The 20,597-nt window shown below is 35.7% G+C and overlaps 1 protein-coding gene across 15 annotated transcripts in view; it reads left to right on the forward strand.

Annotated features, from left to right (window-relative positions):
- The first annotated feature begins 2,793 nt into the window (after positions 1-2,793).
- The window catches only part of SUPT20H (SPT20 homolog, SAGA complex component), a 37,082-nt gene continuing 19,278 nt past the window's right edge, over positions 2,794-20,597 (forward strand). For 7 of the 15 annotated variants that reach the window (XM_019653170.1, XM_019653155.1, XM_019653164.1 and 4 more), the window contains exons 1-12: positions 3,071-3,234; positions 5,140-5,231; positions 7,225-7,260; positions 7,959-8,017; positions 8,293-8,359; positions 11,497-11,626; positions 12,606-12,709; positions 14,951-15,067; positions 15,174-15,227; positions 17,634-17,773; positions 19,653-19,809; positions 19,905-19,961. In XM_019653170.1, coding sequence (XP_019508715.1) covers positions 5,229-5,231; positions 7,225-7,260; positions 7,959-8,017; positions 8,293-8,359; positions 11,497-11,626; positions 12,606-12,709; positions 14,951-15,067; positions 15,174-15,227; positions 17,634-17,773; positions 19,653-19,809; positions 19,905-19,961 — 924 coding nt within the window. In that variant the 5' untranslated portion in view covers positions 3,071-3,234; positions 5,140-5,228. Of the gene's footprint in view, positions 2,973-3,070; positions 3,347-5,139; positions 5,232-7,224; positions 7,261-7,958; positions 8,018-8,292; positions 8,360-11,496; positions 11,627-12,605; positions 12,710-14,950; positions 15,068-15,173; positions 15,228-17,633; positions 17,774-19,652; positions 19,810-19,904; positions 19,962-20,597 lie in introns of those variants that run through there. The other 8 variants (XM_019653165.1, XM_019653169.1, XM_019653159.1 and 5 more) reach the window with 4 other exon arrangements.

A 20,597-nucleotide genomic window follows, 5' to 3' on the forward strand; every position in this document is an offset into this window, starting at 1 on the left:
TTACATTCTTAATTTCAAAACTTACTACAAAGCTATGGTAATCAAAACAGCATGCTACTGGAATAAGATAACCATCTAGACCAATAGAAAAGAATTAACAGTCCAGAAACAAACCCACACATCTATGACCAATTGATTTTTAACAAGGAAGTCAAAATCATTCATTGGAGGAAAGAATAGTTTCTTTAACAAATGATTCTGGGACAACATGCAAAAGAATGAAATGGAACCCCTACCACTCCTACATATTAATTGAAAATGGATCAGTGACTTAAATATTTAAGAGATAAAAACCACAAGACTCTTAGAAGAAAACATAAGGGTGAATACTGTAGAACCAAAACTAAAATGGAGTCACTTATGTTGGGGACAAAATGGAGTTGGCCAACATTAGTGTATTAAAGAAAAATGAAACCGAGCCTTGCCTAAGTTTCAGGAATTTACAGATCTTCTCAGAAATCAGCACAGGATGCCAGCCAATCCCCACACATCAAGTCTATTCACGCCATCTTTGGACTTTCTTGTTCTTTTGTCTCAGCTACCCTGATACAGATAAGGAAGAAGACCACTAAGCAATCAATAAGCTGAAACAGCCAAATAACTTCCACATTTACCCGCATAAAAACCCTTTAGTCTGTGAGCAGCTTGAAACTCATTGCTCCATAGTCTTGGAATTCCAGGAATGCAGGCAGAAACCCTTGTAATACTCATCTTTTGCTTTGTTTTACTCAGTGTGCAGAGTTTATTTTTTGACAATCCTTAGAAACTTGGATTTGGCAATGGATTCTTAAGTATAACACCAAAAGCATAAGCCACACACACAAAAAAAGATAAATTACACCACCAAAAATTTAAAAGTTTGTGCATTAAAGGACATTGGCTAGAAAATGAAAAGACAACCTACACAATGGGAGCAAATCATATATCTGATAAGGATCTAGTATCCATAATATAAAAGGAACTCATAACTGAACAAAAAGACAAACAACTCAATTAAAAACATGGGCAAAGGAATTGAATAGACAGTTCTCTAAAGAAGACATACAAATGGCCAACAAGGACATGAAAAGATGTGCACATGACTAGCCATTAAGGAAATGCAAGTCAAAACCACAGTGAGATACCATTTCATATCTACTTGGATCGTACAATTAAAAGAAAAAAAAAACAGAAAAAAGTGTTGGGAAGGACGTAGAGAAATTGGAACCACCATACGTTGCTGTTTATATGTGAAATGTCTCAGCCACTATGAAAAACAGTTTATTGATTCCTCAAATATTTAAGCATAAGAAGTACCACATGACCCAGCAATTCCATTCCTAGGAACATATTGACCAAGATTCCCTCCTTCACTAAACTTTAGTCAGGCTTCTCTAAGCCCTCTAGGCTTAGCATCTTGTGGGACCTGCATCAACCAGTTGTAGGAAGAATCCTGCTAAGTCACTCAAGAGAGAACTCCTACCTGGATATGTGATCACCTTTAATATCTGATCAGATTCTTCATCCCTCATCCTTGGAATCTGATCACCCTGATCTGCTCTGTCAGAATTCTGTCAAGTAGGTTTCGCGAGAATCTCCCCCCTTGCCTTTCCATCCACTGACCCCATCCATCCTTCTAGGCTGTAAATCCCACTTGCCCATGACGTATTTGGAGTTGAGCCCATTCTATACTGAGGTCTCTTTTTCCCCATTTCTGAATAAAAAGGTTTTTTTCATCACTTGGACTACTGCTAGACTCTGATTTTCTTTAGTAGTATATACCCAAAAGAATTAAAAACATGGACTCAAATACTTCCATACAAATATTCATAGCAGCACTATTCAGAGCAGCCTAAAGATGTAAAGAACCCAAATGTCCATCAATAGATGGATGGATAAAATTGTGGTATATACATATAATGGAATGGAATATTGCCATAAAAAAGAATAAAGTACTGATATTTGCTGCAAGGTGGATGAACCCAGAAAACATTAAGTGAAAGAGTGAATGAGAGACACAAAAAGGTGACATAATTCATTTCCGTGGAATATCCAGATTAGGAAAATCCATAGATTCTGAAAGCAATCGGTGTCGGCCAAAGCCTGGGGGTGGGGGAAGGAGAGTAACTGCTTAATGGTGGTGGTGGTGGTGGAGGAGGGGGCGTGGTGATAAAAATGTTTTGGAACTAGAAAGAATTGGTGGTTGCGGAACATTGTGAATGTACTAAATACTACTAAATTGTACCCTTACAAATGTTTCATCTTATTTTCTATGAATTTCACCTCAATAACATTTTTAAAAGTTTATATCCCAACAACCCAAGTTGTTTAAAGCTGCAGAATTACAGGCATTGCAATGTGTGCTGGTTATTCAGCTTCGGAATTTTAAAAACTCTTTAGTGGGGTTTTGTTTTGAGCCTTAAATTCATTGGCACTTCCTATACTATCGAAGGTAACAGGAGTTGGACTAGTAAATGTGGGAATAATGTCATTCCTTTTCCATTTGGATGGGCTGGGCAACAAGGAAAGTTCCAAGTTTCTTTCACTCTAGAAATGCAACAGGGTAGTCTACCCCTCAAATACCATCCTACCTCGCAAGTTAAGGACCTGGAGGCCCACCCAACAAAGGCGCGAGAGGCCCCACCCCCTGCTGCGCCTGAGTTCCCAAGAACCTCGAGGATACGGGCCCCCGGGAGCACAACCCCTTGGTGCCCAAAGCCCAGCCCGCTCAGTTCCACCACTTCCGCCCGCGGTCTCCCGCCCGCCCCGCCCACCGCGCCAGACGGAAGTGCGGGCGCCGGAACAGCCCCTGAGCTGGGCTGCGGCGCCGCAACGGCGAGTGGGCGTGCGGAGCGAGCGGGGCGGCCGGCGGGCGCCAGGTGGGCGCGCAGCCGGAGGCGCAGGGCGGCCTGCCGCACGACGTGGGTCGGTTGAGCCTGCTGGTTGAGCCTGCGGCGCGGTCTTGAAGCCCACAGCTGTGGCGGCCCGCACAGGTGGGCGGTGGCGGCGGGTGGGAGTGGCTTGCCCGCGGTGGGCGGGGTAGGCGCGCGAAAGGCCGGCAGGGGTCAGGGGTGAGCGAGCGGCTTCCCGAGTAGCTTTTCGCCGCTTTCCGGAGCCCGTGGGAGGAGGACGCTGTCCTCAGAGGTGCGGGCCGGGCCGAGCCTGCCACTGTCCCGCGATCACCTCCGTTGCCTCTGACGGTGCTGCCAAGCCACGCTTTTCATTTTAGTTCTGATTTTGGGGTTCCATTTACAGGTATTTACCGAGACGCAAGAATTTCGCGTAGCGCTTCTTTGGGGGCGGGTCTCTTGGTGTCCATATTGAATAAAGGCTGATCGCTCCTCTGTTGAGTTGCGGCGTTTTGCAGGTAAAGCCTAAGTTGTTAGAAGGGCTTGAGCAGTTGGGAGAAACGCAGGTCGATGTGAGAAATCAGTGGAATCGATTGCGACATTAGAATTAGATTAATTACTGGTCCTCGCCATGGTTGCCGGGAGTTTAGAAATGAACTGGGCGACTAGCTGCCTCTGGAAGCCATGTCCCCGAACCACCGCCTGGGGAGGGGGCTGCGTTTCCCAGAAGCCTCTGGTAGGGTTCGAAATAGAAAGTGGTTATTGACAACGCAAGATTTTTCGCGTTTGATAGCTATGATGTAAAGTTAGGTCGAAATTAATATATTAGTCTGAGCAGAATCAGGTTCCTAAGTGCTTTGCTTTTGAAAACCTAAAAACAGGTATTGGATTGAGTGGTCTTAAGGCTGTAAGCTTTAGTAGAAAGAATCTAAGATTAAAAATGACAGAGGTCTGAATTCAGTGTAGTTGCGTGATCTTGGGAAATGCACTGGTTCTGAGTGCCTTATTCCGTAAAGTGAAGATGATGACAATGATCTTTTTAACACAGGCTTCTATATATCGTATACAGTCAGAATGTTTGGCATGTAAGTGGTGTACGTAGTAATTGGTATTTGTCTGTAGTACTTACATAATTTGAAGTCACTAAGCCTTCCTCTTCCCCATCCCCCAATTTAGTGACGGATCTAATTTTAAATGTGCCATCACATTTGCCTGTATGTAGTGTATCTTCATCTTTAGATTCACTGCTCAAAAAGTTTTCACCTTAACTTGAATTCACATTAACTCTCCTGTGAGCTCTTGGAGAGTAGGATTAGTGTCTTAATTATATTTTTAATGATTATTCTTGGTTTGGGCCTTTTTTTCCTCCTCTCTCTTTTTGAACCTAACCTGACAAAATCGAAGGGTTGGGTTCACCAAAAATAAACCAAAAACAAAACAATTTTACATGGAAAATACTATTATCTGTCACTTCAAGATGTGCTTTTAACCTTGCTGTATAAATACACGGGTTATAAGGAATTAGGTGAAGAATTTAGATTAAAAGTGAGCTTTATTTAGCATCACTCTCAGAGCAAACATACACTATTTCTGTGGGAGTCAGAGACAGCAGCGGAGTTCCATAATGGCCGGCACCTTTGAATCACCTGGGTAGTTCCAGAAATGCTGATCCCTGGGCCCTACTTCAGACCAGTTCAATCAGTGGAGGATGGGGCATGGGTATTCCACTTTTTAAAGCTCCCGAGGTTACTCTTTTGGGCAGCCATGATGAGCACCTGTGTGTTAGAGAAATGAGGTTTTTTAGGAGTGTATCCAATTTGCTTGAGGGGAGGGGAAAGGCTGGAGGGACTCCAGATGCATCTGGAAAATGTACCTGGGGCATTTGTGGGAATATCTTTAGAAGACCTTTATTAGCAGGTATGATGAAATAAATGTGTGATTTGTAAAATGAACTGTACAGTGACCAAGGCCAGTGGGCAGGGTGTTACAATCCAGAGGAACATTGAGAGCAGCAACTGTGATAAGAGAGAAGAAATTAAAAAAACATTTGTTGTTTTCGCTCCTGGATATTAGATATTTTTGAAAAAAGTGAGTAGTAATTTTAACTTGTAAACTGTATTTTGCACTATCTAGTTAAAACTATACTTTTCAACAATGAATAGATTGTGGTACATGAATTTTATTGTTGCTGATTATTAAAAAGTGTTAGAAATATATACACCTCAAATAATTCTCCTTGTTAATTACTAAATCTTATTTCTCTTGATAGCTTAATGTTAATATGGGGGTTTTGTTGTTTTTGCTTTTACAGTGCTATAAAATTGACATTAAAGACATGGTTTTCACCCTACTTCATCAACGCACTTAAGTTTTCTTTTTGGACCCCTATTTTATATCACAATGGTAAGCTACAGCTCAGTATTTTCATATTTGTGTTTTAGAATGTTTTCATCCTTCATCTCCATAAAAAGAGCACATGTCTGTCACTGACTTACAGTCACTAAACATACTTAGTGCTGGGCATTTTTGCCTTTGAAAAATTAAAGACGAAGAAGGAAAAAATAACTTTCTGAAGTTTTAAAGAAGCAGCAGCATTTGACAGTACGAGAATAAATGAATACTGACCACCATTGAATAAGCTTCATTTATCTTCCTTCTTTTGGGCTCTTCCCTCTCTACCCCTGCTCTATTAAAGTAGAGCTGTCACAGTGGGGTTCAGACCTGCCTTATATTTTGGATCCATATTAGTTAATTCCCTCTAAAGTATTTGCAGGAGGTAGTGAATAAGTGATGTTTGTGTTTACTTATGTAGGTGTATCTCACTAGACCTTTCGAAGTTTTGATTTCAGAAGATACAATATTTACTTGAAAAGACTGGCTATTTAAAACTGTCCTACAGTATACATTTGATTGTTTATTATAATTTAAAAAATAAACTTAAAGGTTTTATGGCCAAAATAATTAAAAGAACCTTATGTATTTGTTAAGTGTATATATCCAAAATTATGTTTTTGTGCTGCAAAGTGCATTATATTCAAGAATCTTATCTTGAATCCTGGGAATCAGTTTCATTGGGAATCTACTTATTAGATTTTTTAAATAAATTGTTATAAATTTATTTGAACTGAATCTTTTGAAATGAGGGCATAATTCAGACATTTTTACTTATTACATTTTAGATGTTTGATAACATGGGTTGTTTTTTATTGCATTTTATAAAGGTTGGCTATTTTTGTAATCATATGAATTCTTTATTCTTAGGATTAGGGTGGCGGGATCACTTAAACATTTCCATGATTTCCAAAGTCCAGCAATATTTATTCTTCCCCTTGCCCTCTTGGGATTTTGGTGGGTGTGGGTGCTGGCAGTTTTTACTCCATGCAACTTGGTAGATTGAATTGTTGGAGTCTACAAAATAAAACAGAAAAATACAATAGCCTTGTATGGTACCCAAACCACGAAACTACAATGGAAAGAAAAATTATTGATGGTCTATTTACCGAATTTTGTTTAAAATCTAGTACTTTTTAGGTGTCATTACAAAATAAGGTTTACAAATGAGGAAGACAGAGCTTATCTTATTTCTTCTTCTTGCCTTAAAATAAGGGTTTCCAAGTAATGGATGAAAGATGGGCATCTACTAGTAGATTGCAAACCGTACATGTAATAATAATACTATATTTCATCAACTCTAAGATACTTTTCTTTTACATTTAATATTACTAAATTGATGAGTCCAATAATGACCTCTTACAATTATAATTGGTGGCACTCTTGTTTCTTAGTGTTACCTAAAATAATAATTATAGTTGATTGTATCTTAATGCCATTGAAATATGACAGTTAGCCATCATTTATTGCATTTCTACTAAGCACTGACCTAAAAACACTATATTATAGATGCTCTGCATTAATATATTGGGAATTTCTGAGTTGATGTTAGGTACCAACATAATGGCACCACTCCCAATTTTCAGGATTCTTAGCAGATCAGGAGAAGTTAGTCTTTGCTTCACTTTAATTGCATACTCGATGTCTAATTTTCCTGAATGGTGCTCTTAGAATTTTGAAGAAATTAAAGTTTATAAAATGGTAGTAGTTACCATATCCAGCCCTCAGCCCTGTATCAGCCTCAGAAGCACTGGCCAGAGAAAGCATTTCTTATCTAATTTGTTGTCATAATCAGGTGCCCAAGATTGCCATGTTTTTTCTTTGTAATATATCTTTAGCATACAGTGGGATGGGTGGAGGAGAGAGGTAAAGGAAAATATGTTAGAAGTGTTTTAGAAAATTAAACACATTTAAACAAACACTTAATTACAAATGTTATGTGTATATTAAATTATTTTTTGTGAAAATAACTAATATTACCAAATACACTATTTACTTTTTACAGCAACAAGCTTTAGAACTAGCTTTGGATCGTGCGGAGGTGAGGCGTGACTAAGTTACATATTGAAATAGTGTTGACTTTAATTGGCAAAAGTCAGTTTTAAGAGATTTTTGTCTTATTGTCAAAATAGTACATTAATATTATTTTAGGACAAGTATGCAAATAATTTTGCTGTTAATATATTAACATACCAGGTGATATCTGGCTCACCTGTTACTTGGAATCCTCAGATAATAATGCTGTGGAATAAAAATGCGGAATAAATATTATTTGAACAAGAACATAGAGGTTCTAGAATTATGTTTTCCTGTTTTGAGAAGTTTTGTAATTGCCCTGAATTAAAGGGGAAAAATAGCTAAAAATTATATACATAGTGTGTGTATACACACACATATACATAAACACATACAGAGTCCTTGCAATTGGATATGCTATGCATATTCTGAACAACCATAAAACATTTGAGAATATTTCTGACCTGTGAAATCGCAACTGTGAAGCTATATGATTTTGCTTATAGCCATGAAATATTGTGCTAAATTTTAGTGCAGTTTAAATTTCACTTGTTTATAGCATGTTTAGAAGTTAAATATACAAGGTATAATTTAATATGAATCAGACTTGAGTGACTGAATAGCCTTTTTAGCCTTATATGTGTTTTAAATATACTTAATACAGTTGTTCATGTACTAAGCCAAAAGGCAAGCGAGTATTCTCATAAACTTTTCTTTTTTTAGTATGTCATTGAAAGTGCCCGACAGAGACCTCCTAAAAGGAAATATCTATCTAGTGGAAGGTATGAATACTTAATTAATGACGACATCTTAGATTCATTGAAATATGATGATAGCCACCACTTATTGCATTCCTACCAGGTACTGTGCTAGAAATGTTATATTACAGGTAATTTGCATCTATTAGAACTTTCTAAATTAATATTAACTACCATATCCAACCCTCTTCCCCAGTATTTGGGAAATTGGAAAAAAAGTTATGGGAAAATTCAAAATAACATTTATTTTATGATGATTATTGTATTCACATCATTTTGTATATTTTATTAATTTTTAGAAAGTCTGTATTTCAAAAACTTTATGACTTATATATTGAAGAATGTGAAAAAGAGCCTGAGGTTAAGGTAAGTATAAGTTTTTTATGTCGTTATGACTTGAAATGTAGAGGACAAGGGAAATTTGAAGGAGTTACATTTGAAGTAGATACGGATTTATGTTTTTGTGAGTGAACTAACATCTTTTCCAGCTAGATTTTAGCCAGTTCTGCAGTTGACCCAGAGTCCTGGCTAATCGGGCACAAGGCAGAGATCATATGCTTAGATAGGTGAGGGGAGCAGTGTTTACAGAGAAACAGTATCTCACTGGGAGGTCAGTGTAGACATAATCTTTGCTGCTTTTCCCTCCTGAGACATGATTTGTAGAGTGAAGACAGGAGAAGAATAACCTATTTCCTTATGGTGATTTGCACTGAAAAGTTAAAGCTATTGCAGGATATGTAGGAAAATCAGATGTAATAAAAGGTGAATTCGGTCACAAAAATTAGTTCATGGCCAGGTTAACTTAATTCATTTTTATTTAGCATAAAAGTGCACAGTTGAAACATAGTAGAAATTGATTTCTTGATATTTATTGTACCCTTGAGTTATAAAGGCCTTAAAGGGCTCTGTGAGCTTCTATTATCCTTCATTTAGAAATGAATACCATTTTAAAATATAGCTAGTATACACTATTGTATTAGTTTTAGCTGTACACAATAGTTATTCAACATTTATATAACTAAAGCGTTGATAAGTCCAGCAACCTGACACTGTACCACGCTATCACAATATTATTGACTATATTAATCTATGCTGTACATTACATCCCCATGACTTACTTGTTTTATACCTGGAAATTTGAACCGCTTAATTCCCCTGCACTCTCCCCCCTTTTTAAATTTTTTCAATTATAGTTGACATTCAATATTAATTTCAGGTGTATAGCATAGTGGTTAGACATTTATATAATTTACGAAGTGATAGCCCTGACTAGTCGAGTGCCCAGCTGGCACTATACATAGTTATTACCATATTACTGACTGTATTCCCTTGCTTTACTTTACATCCCCATGACTATTTTGTATGGGAAGAAAAACACAGAATTTAAAAATATATGGTTATAAATAGCAAAACAAAAAAAAACCAAATAGATACTAGGATAAAAAGTATAGCATAAGGAATATAGTCAGTAATGTACTATGTATGGGTATTAGATTTTTCCGGATGGTTACTTTGTATGTTATATACATGTCTAATCACATGTACACTTTAATGTCATATGTCAACTATAATTGAAAAAAATTGTTGAACAGCAGAGGGAGAATTGTAAAAAATAAAATAAAAATGAATACCATTTTACCTTTTAGGCAAAAAAGTTAGTGGAAGTCCAGTAGTATCTAACCTCAAAATCTTTATGTTAGGAGAAAAACGATTGTTAAACAATGGGTAAATCTTATGGTATGTTTTCCCTAAGTTTTATTGAGGTATACGTAATTGACGTAATAAATTGCACATGTATAAAGTATACATTTTGTAAGTTTTGACATGTACACACCCATGAAACTATCACTATAGTCAATATAACAAACATATTCTTCACCTCAGAGACAGAACTAAGGAGAGATACATAAATAAAGTTTCTACATTGGGGTTGGCAACCATTGTCCACCAGCCAAATACGGCCCACAGCGTGTTTTTGTAAATAAAGTTGTGTTGGAATCCAGCCACGCCCATAGGTTCATGTCTTCTCTATGGCTAATTTCACTGTACCATGGCAGAGTTGAGTGGTTGCAGCACAGCCCGTATGGCCTACAAGCTTGACCTTTGAGAAAATTTTCTGTCCTCTGACTCACCCCAGAACTACATGAGAACCAACTTGTTTTCTTGAAGAATAGTCATACTGTCAGAATTTATCTAACTGTTGTGTCTTATTTCAAATTATGAGCTTTTTTCTACACTTGGAAACAAGACTTTAAAATTTTAGTCTTTTTTTACTAGTTTTTTTTTAATATCAAAATGGTTAAAAGTTGTTTTGCCATATTTTTCAATTTGCAAATGCAGTTTTTTGATACTATGGTGACAGTAATCAAGAACTTACAATTCTCTGTGCATATGACTATATATACACACACACACACACACACAAGTACTAAAAACATGTTTTTTGAGATCATGCAAAAATAAATATTCTGACTGATATCTTTTGCAAATAAGATTTGATGACAGGAATTGTTATATGTATAAGTGGGCTTTATTTTATATCATGTGCATTTCTTAAATAATGGATGCTGATGTGTGTGTATTGTATTTCCTGGGGAATTTTATTAACAGAGTGGTTCTTAATAATCAGAGTAGTTAAATTGAATTTACAGAAAATTGCTTCAATTGCCTACTATTGGGCTGTCAGAAAAATCATGACATATTTTTTCTGTTTTTTGTTGCAAAAATGCATCATGACTTTTCCGACAACCCAATTAGACAACCTCTTACCAATTAGATATTTTTGAGTTTAGCATTTCAGTGAATTTGAGCTATTGAACTTGATTGGATCTGATTTAGGCCATAAAATATTTAAGAAATGTACACCTATAACAGTACAACCAAAGAAAATGCCCCAAATTCTTTATTCACTTATGTAGACTTTTACTTAATAGAAACTAATGATATAGCACCTCTTAAGAAAATATTTACATTTAATGGTTTTACATTTTATTTAAATATTTTAAATATTTGCTACTTAAGAACTCAGTTATATATTTTATATTTAACTTTTTGTTTCATAGATCATTAATTTTTCTTTGTGATATCAATTAATTTGCATAAAACAGCAGATCAAAATTAAGTTTACATAGATGTCACCTACTTGGTGGCTATATATAGTGTTTATGAATCTACCCTATACAGAGGGTGCCAAAAAAATGTATAAACATTTTAAGAAAGAAAAACTGTATTAAAATTGTAATACAATGAACGCTAGCCATTCATTTGATTAACGCCATCTTTTAAACGAATGTCATACTATACATTGCTACCATAATTCAACTTCGAAAAGTAATACATTGATAACATCTCCTAAAATGTGTACATTTTTTGGCACCCCTGGTATATTTAGGATCTTAATGTGGAAGGAACACCAAAAGATTAATTCAGGTCTGCTTTTGTTAAATCATAGCATTATTAAAGTTATACTGTATTACTTTCATGAGATCTGTCTCTTTTTAAAGCAGAAATTAAGAAGAAATGTGAACTTATTAGAGAAGCTTGTTATGCAAGAGACATTGTCATGTTTAGTGGTCAACCTATACCCAGGAAATGAGGGATATTCTCTGATGCTCAGGGGAAAAAATGGATCAGGTAAGAACCACCAGAGGGCAGCAGCCACAAAAATCCCTCTGACAGGCAGGATGTACTGTGTTTTAGAGGTACCCTCTTACTTGTGCTGTCCTTAAGATCAGTGATGACTTGATAAAAGACTGATGAGAAATTTTCCTGTATTTGATGTTTTGTTAGAATATTATAAATCATCACTAATGTGATTAGCTTTCCTGAATATGCATTTGAGAAGTATTCTGATTGAGGTAGGTCTTTGAAGTTAAGTTATAAAAGATGTAATTTTTAAATGTTAAAATTTTCTTTCATTCTATTGCTGTTAGTATTTTAAGATAGCATAAGGTGTTTTAAGGTATGTTTTTCTTCTACGTTTTGAATATACTGGGTCTGAAACCTCCAAAATTAAGTAATTTTCTGAGTAATTTACATATGTTAACGTTTTATTTTTATTAATATGAATATGAAAATAGAGTTTTAATATATAAATACTCTTAGATTTCAATAAAGAGGATCTAAAAATGTGTCATTGTGGTATTATGAGTTCTGCAAGAACTTGCTTGGTTAAGAATTTTTTCTTGTGTTAATACTTAAATGTAAAATGTAAAACAATTTTGTTCTATAAATGATCATTTTTCAAATGAGGTACCAAATTATTCTAATTTTCAGATTAGATTAAGCAGTTTTCAAAGACCTCTCAGTTGCCAGATGTCAATTTTATCACATTCTGGTTAATGTACTGTTGGCTGTGATTTGTATTGTGATTGTTATGCTAGATGTTTTAGGCTTTTTTCTCCTTTCTGATCTAAAATTCTGTACAGTTTATCAAGTCATTTAGCAGTATGTAAAGTCATTCATGTAAAAGACTTAACATAAAGAAGAACTTTAGGAGAGGCTTTTGGCTTTATCCTCTTTATTTTTTTATGAAAATGTATTTAAATTATGCACATAGGATTTTTATTTTGTGAGCCTCATAATTTTCACAAACTTTTATTTTTTAATTAAGATTCTGAGACCATTCGACTGCCTTATGAAGAAGGGGAATTGCTTGAATACTTGGATGCAGAAGAATTACCTCCTATCTTGGTTGATCTCCTAGAAAAATCTCAGGTACTAAATTTTTCTCTTTAAAATATTCTTAGCTTTGTCACCTGTGTGTTATTTTGTGATAAAGCATATTTAATCCTGTTCTCAATTACACTTAGCTATATGTACATAGCTATATGAACATGAGTTTATTGTGGGATATTTATCCTTTAGGCTGTACTAAAATGTATGGATTTAGTTGTTTCTTGTACAGTTGCTATAACAATAAGCTCATCCACTGGAAATCTCCCTAGAGCTACAATAAAAAAATTACAGAAGAAACTACTTACTCCCATGGCTTCATCCCAGCCATACTATGTACTTTACTGAAGAAAAAGAACGTGTCAGTTGGGAACTTTGTTTGCTGCTAACACTAGACCACCAGTATCCCCACACCTCTGTCCACACTTTCTGCCTGCCTTTCTGTTAAAATGGATGAAGTAAGTCCTTTTCTGTTCTGGGTCTTTCGCATCCTTGTGCTGCTTCTCAGTGGCTTGCTACTGTAACCTCCCTCTCTTCTCTCATCTTCCCTCCCCGCCCCTTAGCTAAAGAATACAAGCGTATTATACTATCTCTTAACTTAAAAAAAAAAAAGACTTTTCTGTTCTCAACTAGTCTCTTTGCAAAGTTCAGTGCAAATGACTACCTACTTCTTGAAATACCCTTCTTTTGAATTCTGGGACATCACAGTTTTGGTTTTTTTCTTTCCTCTCTAATCCTTCAGTCACCTTTGCTCTCATCTTTTCTGTTGATAACTGTGTGTAGGTTTGGGGGTTCATTTCAGTCCTAGGCATTGTATTCTTTAGTAACTCTCTCTCCCTGGATGATCTCAACCAGCTTCATTAGTTTAAAAATGACATTTAATCTCTTGCTTATCTCTTTCACAGTGACCATTCCAAACTTACACATTTACTAGGATATATAATAGGTTTTTCAACATGACAAAACAGCTTTTTATTTTACCTCCCAAACCAGCTGTATTTACTAGTCTTTTGAATCTAATGGATGACCCCACTGATACCTTTTAACATTCAGTCTATCACCAAATGTCAGCTATATCTTCAAAATATATGGTCATGACCTGCTATAGTTACCTTGCTGAACTTCGTGCTTTCATTCTAGAACCCCAGAAATCAATTCTCCACAGACAGCCAGATTAAGCTTACAAAACAAAACAAAAAATAAAGTCCCCTGCTTAAAGTTCTCTAGTGTCCTCTCACTGCAAAAAATCACTGCCTTCCTGTTTGTCTTCACCTCCTGATTCTCATCCCCATTCAGTACATTCCAGCCATTCATGTCTTTTTTCCAAACTAAAACAATCCAAGCTTACTCATCTGCTATTCCTTCTATCTGCATGATCTATCCTAGATATCTGGCCCTATTGTGATTCAGGTCTCAGCTGAAACATCATTTCCTCAGAGAGGTTTTTATCTGAGGACACACTCTAAATAAGCCCCGCCCTGTTTTATTTCCTTTATAGCATTCATCACTATCTTAAAATTATTTTGTTTATTTGGTTACATGTTTATTGCCTGTATTTCCACACTGAGAGCAAGTGTTGTCTCGGCACCATATCTGTGAAACTTTTTGGGTAGTGCCTAGCACATAGTTCATTCACATTATAGTGGCTCATAAATACTTCAGCATGAGCATGATGATGACTGATAACATGGAGGTCACATTACACACAAAAAATCTGGAATGGGTGAAAAAACAATGCTGTGAGTGACTGGCAAGGAGTAATTGGCAAGACTTGGGTGATAAAGGTTCTTAACTTTAGACTTAGGAAAAGGACTAGGAAACAGTATATTTTACAGATTATTTGAATTTATAGTTTTCTTCCTTCCTCTTATTAATAAAGACTGTCTCTGGAAGTTTTAGCAGAGCAAATATAGTAGTTGTATCCATAAGCTGAAACTCTGGCCGGGTTGATTGACAATTTATAATTGATAAAGTTAGCAAAGTATAACAGTAAGCCAATGAAGAAATTCCAATGATCTATAACATTGATAGTAGATAAATGCCAAAAAATCTATAACTGGAAACCCTGTAAACTGCTTCTTGGGTCATAGTGATGAACATGAAATAGTTCCTTTTAAAGGGCTTGTTTATGTAGTGGTAAATCCACCAAGGAAATCCATTTAAGAGTATCTGAGTGACCAGAAACGTTTCATGAGAGTGTAAAGAACCTGAAACATTCAATATAAACCCATTTATTTGGCTTTTGAAAAATAACATTTGCGTAAATATTTTCACTTGAAACAGGTTAATATTTTTCATTGTGGCTGTGTCATAGCAGAAATACGTGACTACAGGCAGTCCAGTAATATGAAGTCTCCAGGTTACCAAAGTAGGCATATTCTCTTACGTCCAACAATGCAGGTAAGGAATGTTGAATTAAGTATGATTTTAGATTTGATTTGGAGTTTTATTTATTAAATGTCTTCATATGTTTGAATGCCTATACATTAATATGTCTTTCTTCTAGACTTTAATCTGTGATGTACATTCAATAACAAGTGATAACCATAAATGGACCCAGGTTAGTTGATTTATTTTTTTAATTCCAAACAAGCAAAACATAGGATGAAACAACACTTACTATTAAAGCAAAATACACTTTCTGCTGGTAGTTTTATTCATGAGGAATATTTGAAGTTCCTTTGTGAGCTTTAGAACTTAGGGTCTTATTATTGGGTTGTTGGAAAAGTCATTACGTATTTTTTTCTATGTTTTTCGTTGCAAAAATGGGTCATGACTTTTCCGACAGCCCGCTATATGCAGTAATCCCTCAAAGAAGTAAAGCAGTTCAGTACTATTTGCTTTAGGACATGGTAAAAGGACGTCAGGTTGACCTGATCTGCCCAGCGTGAAACTTCGGTTTTGATCCCCTCTCAGACAGAAGAAAGATATTTTGTTTGTACCATGGATACAAATCGATACTGATTTTCTATGTCGGATTCTAAAGCAGGCCTAGCTGTCTTTTGTCATTTATAGTGGGGGAACCTATCTGACCGGGAATAGCCAGTTAACCCTCTAGTGCTGACTCAATATATATGAGGTATCCACTCACAATGGTGTTCACTTATCTCTCTCTAGAGAGAGAGTTACTAAACCAAAGAAAATAATAATTAGAATAATCTGTGAAATCTGATTATAAAGTAAGATACAGTTTATCAATAATAAGTGTTTTAGTTTTGGGCTATAGTCTTTTCATTTACAAGAAGGTTAAAAGCTATTAAAAGAACATTCAAAAACAAACTGGTCCCCATTGGAGGTTGTTAGGGCATCAGTTTCTTACTCTGAAAATTGATAGAGGGGAGACTAGCATTTATTTTGCTTTTCCAGTATGAACTGTACAGTAGGTAGCCAAATAGTAACTAAGGGATAGTCTTTAGAAACATTTCAGCTAATAGGTGCAAAAGAAGCGATAGGCTTTTAAAAATATCATCACCTGGAAATCTTAATGAATCTAGACAGCTGAAATTCTTAGATGTGAAAAACGACTAGATTATAGGTTTTGGGGAATTTTTATAATGTAGAGATATGACTAAACCCACTGGTCTAAAAATGGGACAGTCAGTCATTGTGTGCCTCCTGGTGTGATGCATGAGAAAGTACACAATAGTACCAATGAAGTCTTGCTTAAAAAAATAGAACCTGAATTAAAACAAGCCTCTACATCTAACAATTTATAGGGAATTTAGGAACTAAGAGAAACCATTAAATGACAAGAAAAGGAAGCAACCAGTAAGATCTCTTGGATTGTCGGAAAAGTCATGATGTATTTGTTCTATGTTTTTTGTTGCAAAAAATGCGTCATGACTTTTCCGACAACCCAATAGTTTAAAATGATACCATGAGGAAGCAAGTGGTCAAATCCAACAAATCAGTTGCATGGAAAAAGAGAAAAGGTGATCATTACAGAATAAAAGATGTTTAAGAGAGAAAAAAAGCAAATAATGTGTAGGCCTTGTTTGAGTTTAAATTCAAACAAACCGACTAAAAATAAGACTCTTGAGATAATGGGAAACTTATAGAAATATAGACTGGATATTGGAAGTCCTTATCAGTTAGCAGTGCATGCTAAAGTATTTTCAGGTGAAATAATATAGTGTCAGAGATATATTTTAAATTACTCCAGCAAAACAAAAACACAAAAAATTAGAGGGGTGGTTGATAAATGAAATTGGGTGTTGGTACATGGTGTCATTACACTTGTGCTTCTGTGCATTTTTTAAAATTTCAATAATAAGTCGAATGGAACTATTGAAAGAAGCAATGCATTTTTTTTCGTTTTGGGGGTTTTTTTTGCAAAAATTCTTAGCAATAATAACTTATGTGATGCTAAAAAAATTTAGTTACAGCTATTAAAACATTTCAGAGATTGCGAATATTCAGAATATTCACAGAGATTCAGAAATAGGAATCAGTAACGTAAGTTATGTGATACCATGAAAAGCCTATATGTACCTATATAGGCTTTGGAATTGGGTATGTAGGGCTTACACAATATTAGTGTAGTCAATTTTATTGTAATGACATTAAGCTGAGTATAGAATGGGACCCTTATCTCCCTAGTTATTAAAAGTGCTGTGATCGTCTTGATCCCATAAGCTTTGTGGGAGAAGAGGATTTTATCTTTTTCTCTACTTCATCCCCAACTCCTAGAATAGCGTCTAACATAGAAGGTGCTCAGTAAATATTTGTTGGATTTAGGAATGGACATCCTTACAGTTAGACCATTTTATACACTACCGGTTACTGAATTTCCATTAGTAGTTTCACTGTGCTGTCAAGTTTCTAAAGTTTACACACTGAATTGAAGCTTGAAATAGTATATTTTACTCTAGACCTTAGCAGAGTTCCAAAGAATATTTCTAGATTAAGTGATGTGTGATTTGAAAATCTTAAATTTGGTATTGACATGTGCTCTTACACATTTCAGGAAGACAAACTTTTGCTTGAGAGCCAACTGATCCTCGCTACAGCTGAACCACTGTGTCTTGATCCTTCTATAGCCGTAACGTGCACTGCAAACAGACTGCTCTATAACAAGCAAAAGATGAACACGCGCCCAATGAAACGGTAATTACCTTTGTGGAAAGATAAACCAAAAGTTGCTTCTAGACAAGTAGCTCTAAATTTTGCTATTTATGGTACCTTTTTCGCCCATAGTATATAAGTGCTTGTTTTTGTTTTTTTAAAAATAGGATTTTTAATGCCTTGTATTACTTTTTTGTGTATTATGATTTTTAATACTATTTTATATGAAAGTCATGTATTCTTTTGAAGAACAAACTTCCTATAAATTTAGAGTCTATTCACCAAAAAGACAGAGACAAATATGAATAAAAATAATAATATTACTTGCTAATACCCAGTAGCCAGTTTAAATTTTGTTAATACTACTTTTAAGGAAATAATTTATTTTGAGATTTAGGAAAAGACCACAGTTTTAGAAGTTAATTTATAATTAAATGCCTTTTAATAACGTGGTAATTTGTCTTTAAATGTTTTAGCTATTTCTACTTAATAAAATATTGCGTATTAATTTGGACTGCAATTATAGTTGGCTCATCATTAGTTCTCTACATAATAGAGTTGCCCACTTTCAGGTTTGAAGGGGATTAAAAAAACCTATCTATATTTTAAATTCCCTATTTACTACTGAAATAAAATATGCTGAGGATAAAGTACAGCTTTGGAAATCGTGAAATAAGTCCATATTGGGTCTGTCAGCAGTCTTACAAAGTCTCCTTGTATCTATGTCCACATCTCTCCATGCCCACCACCATCATCTTCGTCTTGACTTCTGTAGTAAATTCCTACCTAATTAGTCTTCCTGCTTCCATCTTTGCTCCCTTCTGGTCTAGTCACCATGTAAGCAAACCAGAGTAATCTTTTAAAAACCTTAAAGCAGATTATGCTAACTACCATTTGCTTAAGTTTCCCCAAGAGAATTCCATCACACTCCACACTGAATCTAAACACATTATCATTGACCTGCAAGGCACTGCCTTGTTCTCTGACCTTATCTCCTACAGTATGGACCCTCGTGTTCTAGTCACACCTACCTTTTGTTTTTAAAACAAACCAATTTGTTTCTGCCTCAGCACCTTTTAAATTTTTTTCTGCTTCAAAAACTCATTTCCTGATCTTTCCTTTGCTGGTTCCTTCTTGTCAGTCACGTCTCATCTCACACGTCATTTCTTTTTGTTTTTTTTTTTTTTAAAGATTTTATTGGGGGATTGGGGGAAGGGTACTGAGCTGGGGAATCAGGGAAGGGGAACAGACAAGTTGCTGTCGTTTTGTTCTTCAGTCTAGTTGTGGAGGACGTTGCTTCACTGGCCCAAGTTGGAATTATCATTGCGCTCTTCCAGGCTGAGGCAGATTGGTCGCCAGCCTCTGGACGGCCGCTCACGGTGGCTCTTGGCGGCTCACACTGGCTGCCAGCTGCTCACGCTGGCTGCCAGCCACACAGGATAGCTTATGGCAGCCCACTGCAGCAGGAGCTACAGCCTACGCCGTCGCCTCACGGCAGCCCAGCTCCAGGTCAAGCTGTTGTTCACCATCTTAGCTCTTAGCTGTAGAGGATGCAGCGTCACTGGCCCTCATGGGATCCAAACCAGGGCCCTGCTGCTCAGAGCTGGTGTCCCAAGCCAACTCTTCACCAACACCCCACTCGGCCAACGCCCACCCCCACCTATTGCTATTTGGAATTACCTTATCTGTTGACTTGTGAATGTGTGTCTTCTGCATTGGACTGTCAGCTCCATGGTTGCAGGAATTTTGTTTGTCTTGTTCATTTTTATGTCACCAGTGCCTAGGACATTGCCTGGCAAGTGATAGTAATCTACAAATATTTGTGATTTAATTACTTGTTTAATGCTTGCTTATTTAAACCCATATTTATTCTGAATTTCTTTTGTTACCTTTGTTTAGTTTAAATCTCTTAATATTTCAGGTGCTTCAAGAGGTATTCTAGGTCCTCTCTGAATCGACAGCAGGATCTGTCTCATTGTCCACCTCCTCCTCAGCTAAAATTACTTGATTTCTTACAAAAAAGAAAGGAAAGAAAAGCAGGTCAGCATTATGACCTCAAAATTTCTAAAGCAGGAAATGTAAGTATATATATTTTTTTAAGCCAGCTTATTATGCCAAAAGCTTTGCCTTATTTTGAATTTTCAGTATACTTATACTGTTATTAATTTTTCAGTGTGTAGATATGTGGAAACGGAGTCCCTGTAATTTGGCCATACCTTCTGAAGTGGATGTAAGTCCGTTCTTGAATTGCACTTATTTTCATATAAGTTTCCTAAGTTTAACGAATAGTAGCTTATACTTTGGGAAAACAAAGACCCTTGCTTTTTTAAAAAAGAAAATAGAGTTTTTTTCAAATCAACTGCTCAGTTTTAGAAGCTGTATTCTTTCACATTAACTTCTAGAAAACTGTAACTCCTTTATATAGTTCTATGTTTCGAGCAGGAATAATAAAATTATGAATTGTGAGAAAAGATGGTACATGTTACATAATATGCACTAAATGCCTCTCCTTTTTTTTTCATAATATTTTATAATTTTCTGATAATGCTTTTTTTCTCTCAAACTGGGTAAATTTAAAAATTAGTAATATTGGAGTAGTGGTCAAGATGAAGAACCTTGGGTGGTATTCTTGCTGATCCATGATACACATGAACTATAAATGATAAAAGACAGGAAAGCGATCTTTTGATGAGAGGTCTCATATTTCTTTATTTTCCTATATCTTTCTCCTGCATTCCTTTTTATTATGCACTCAGCAGTTTATAATTGGTTAGTTGTTTCAACAGATGTTTGCTCTTTTTTTGCATCTTTTCCAGACTAGCACATGTACTATTCTTTTTTTTTTTAAAGATTTTATTGGGGAATT

This window comes from Hipposideros armiger, unplaced genomic scaffold (assembly GCF_001890085.2).
Source record: "Hipposideros armiger isolate ML-2016 unplaced genomic scaffold, ASM189008v1 scaffold_198, whole genome shotgun sequence".
Classification (NCBI taxonomy): Eukaryota; Metazoa; Chordata; class Mammalia; order Chiroptera; family Hipposideridae; genus Hipposideros; species Hipposideros armiger.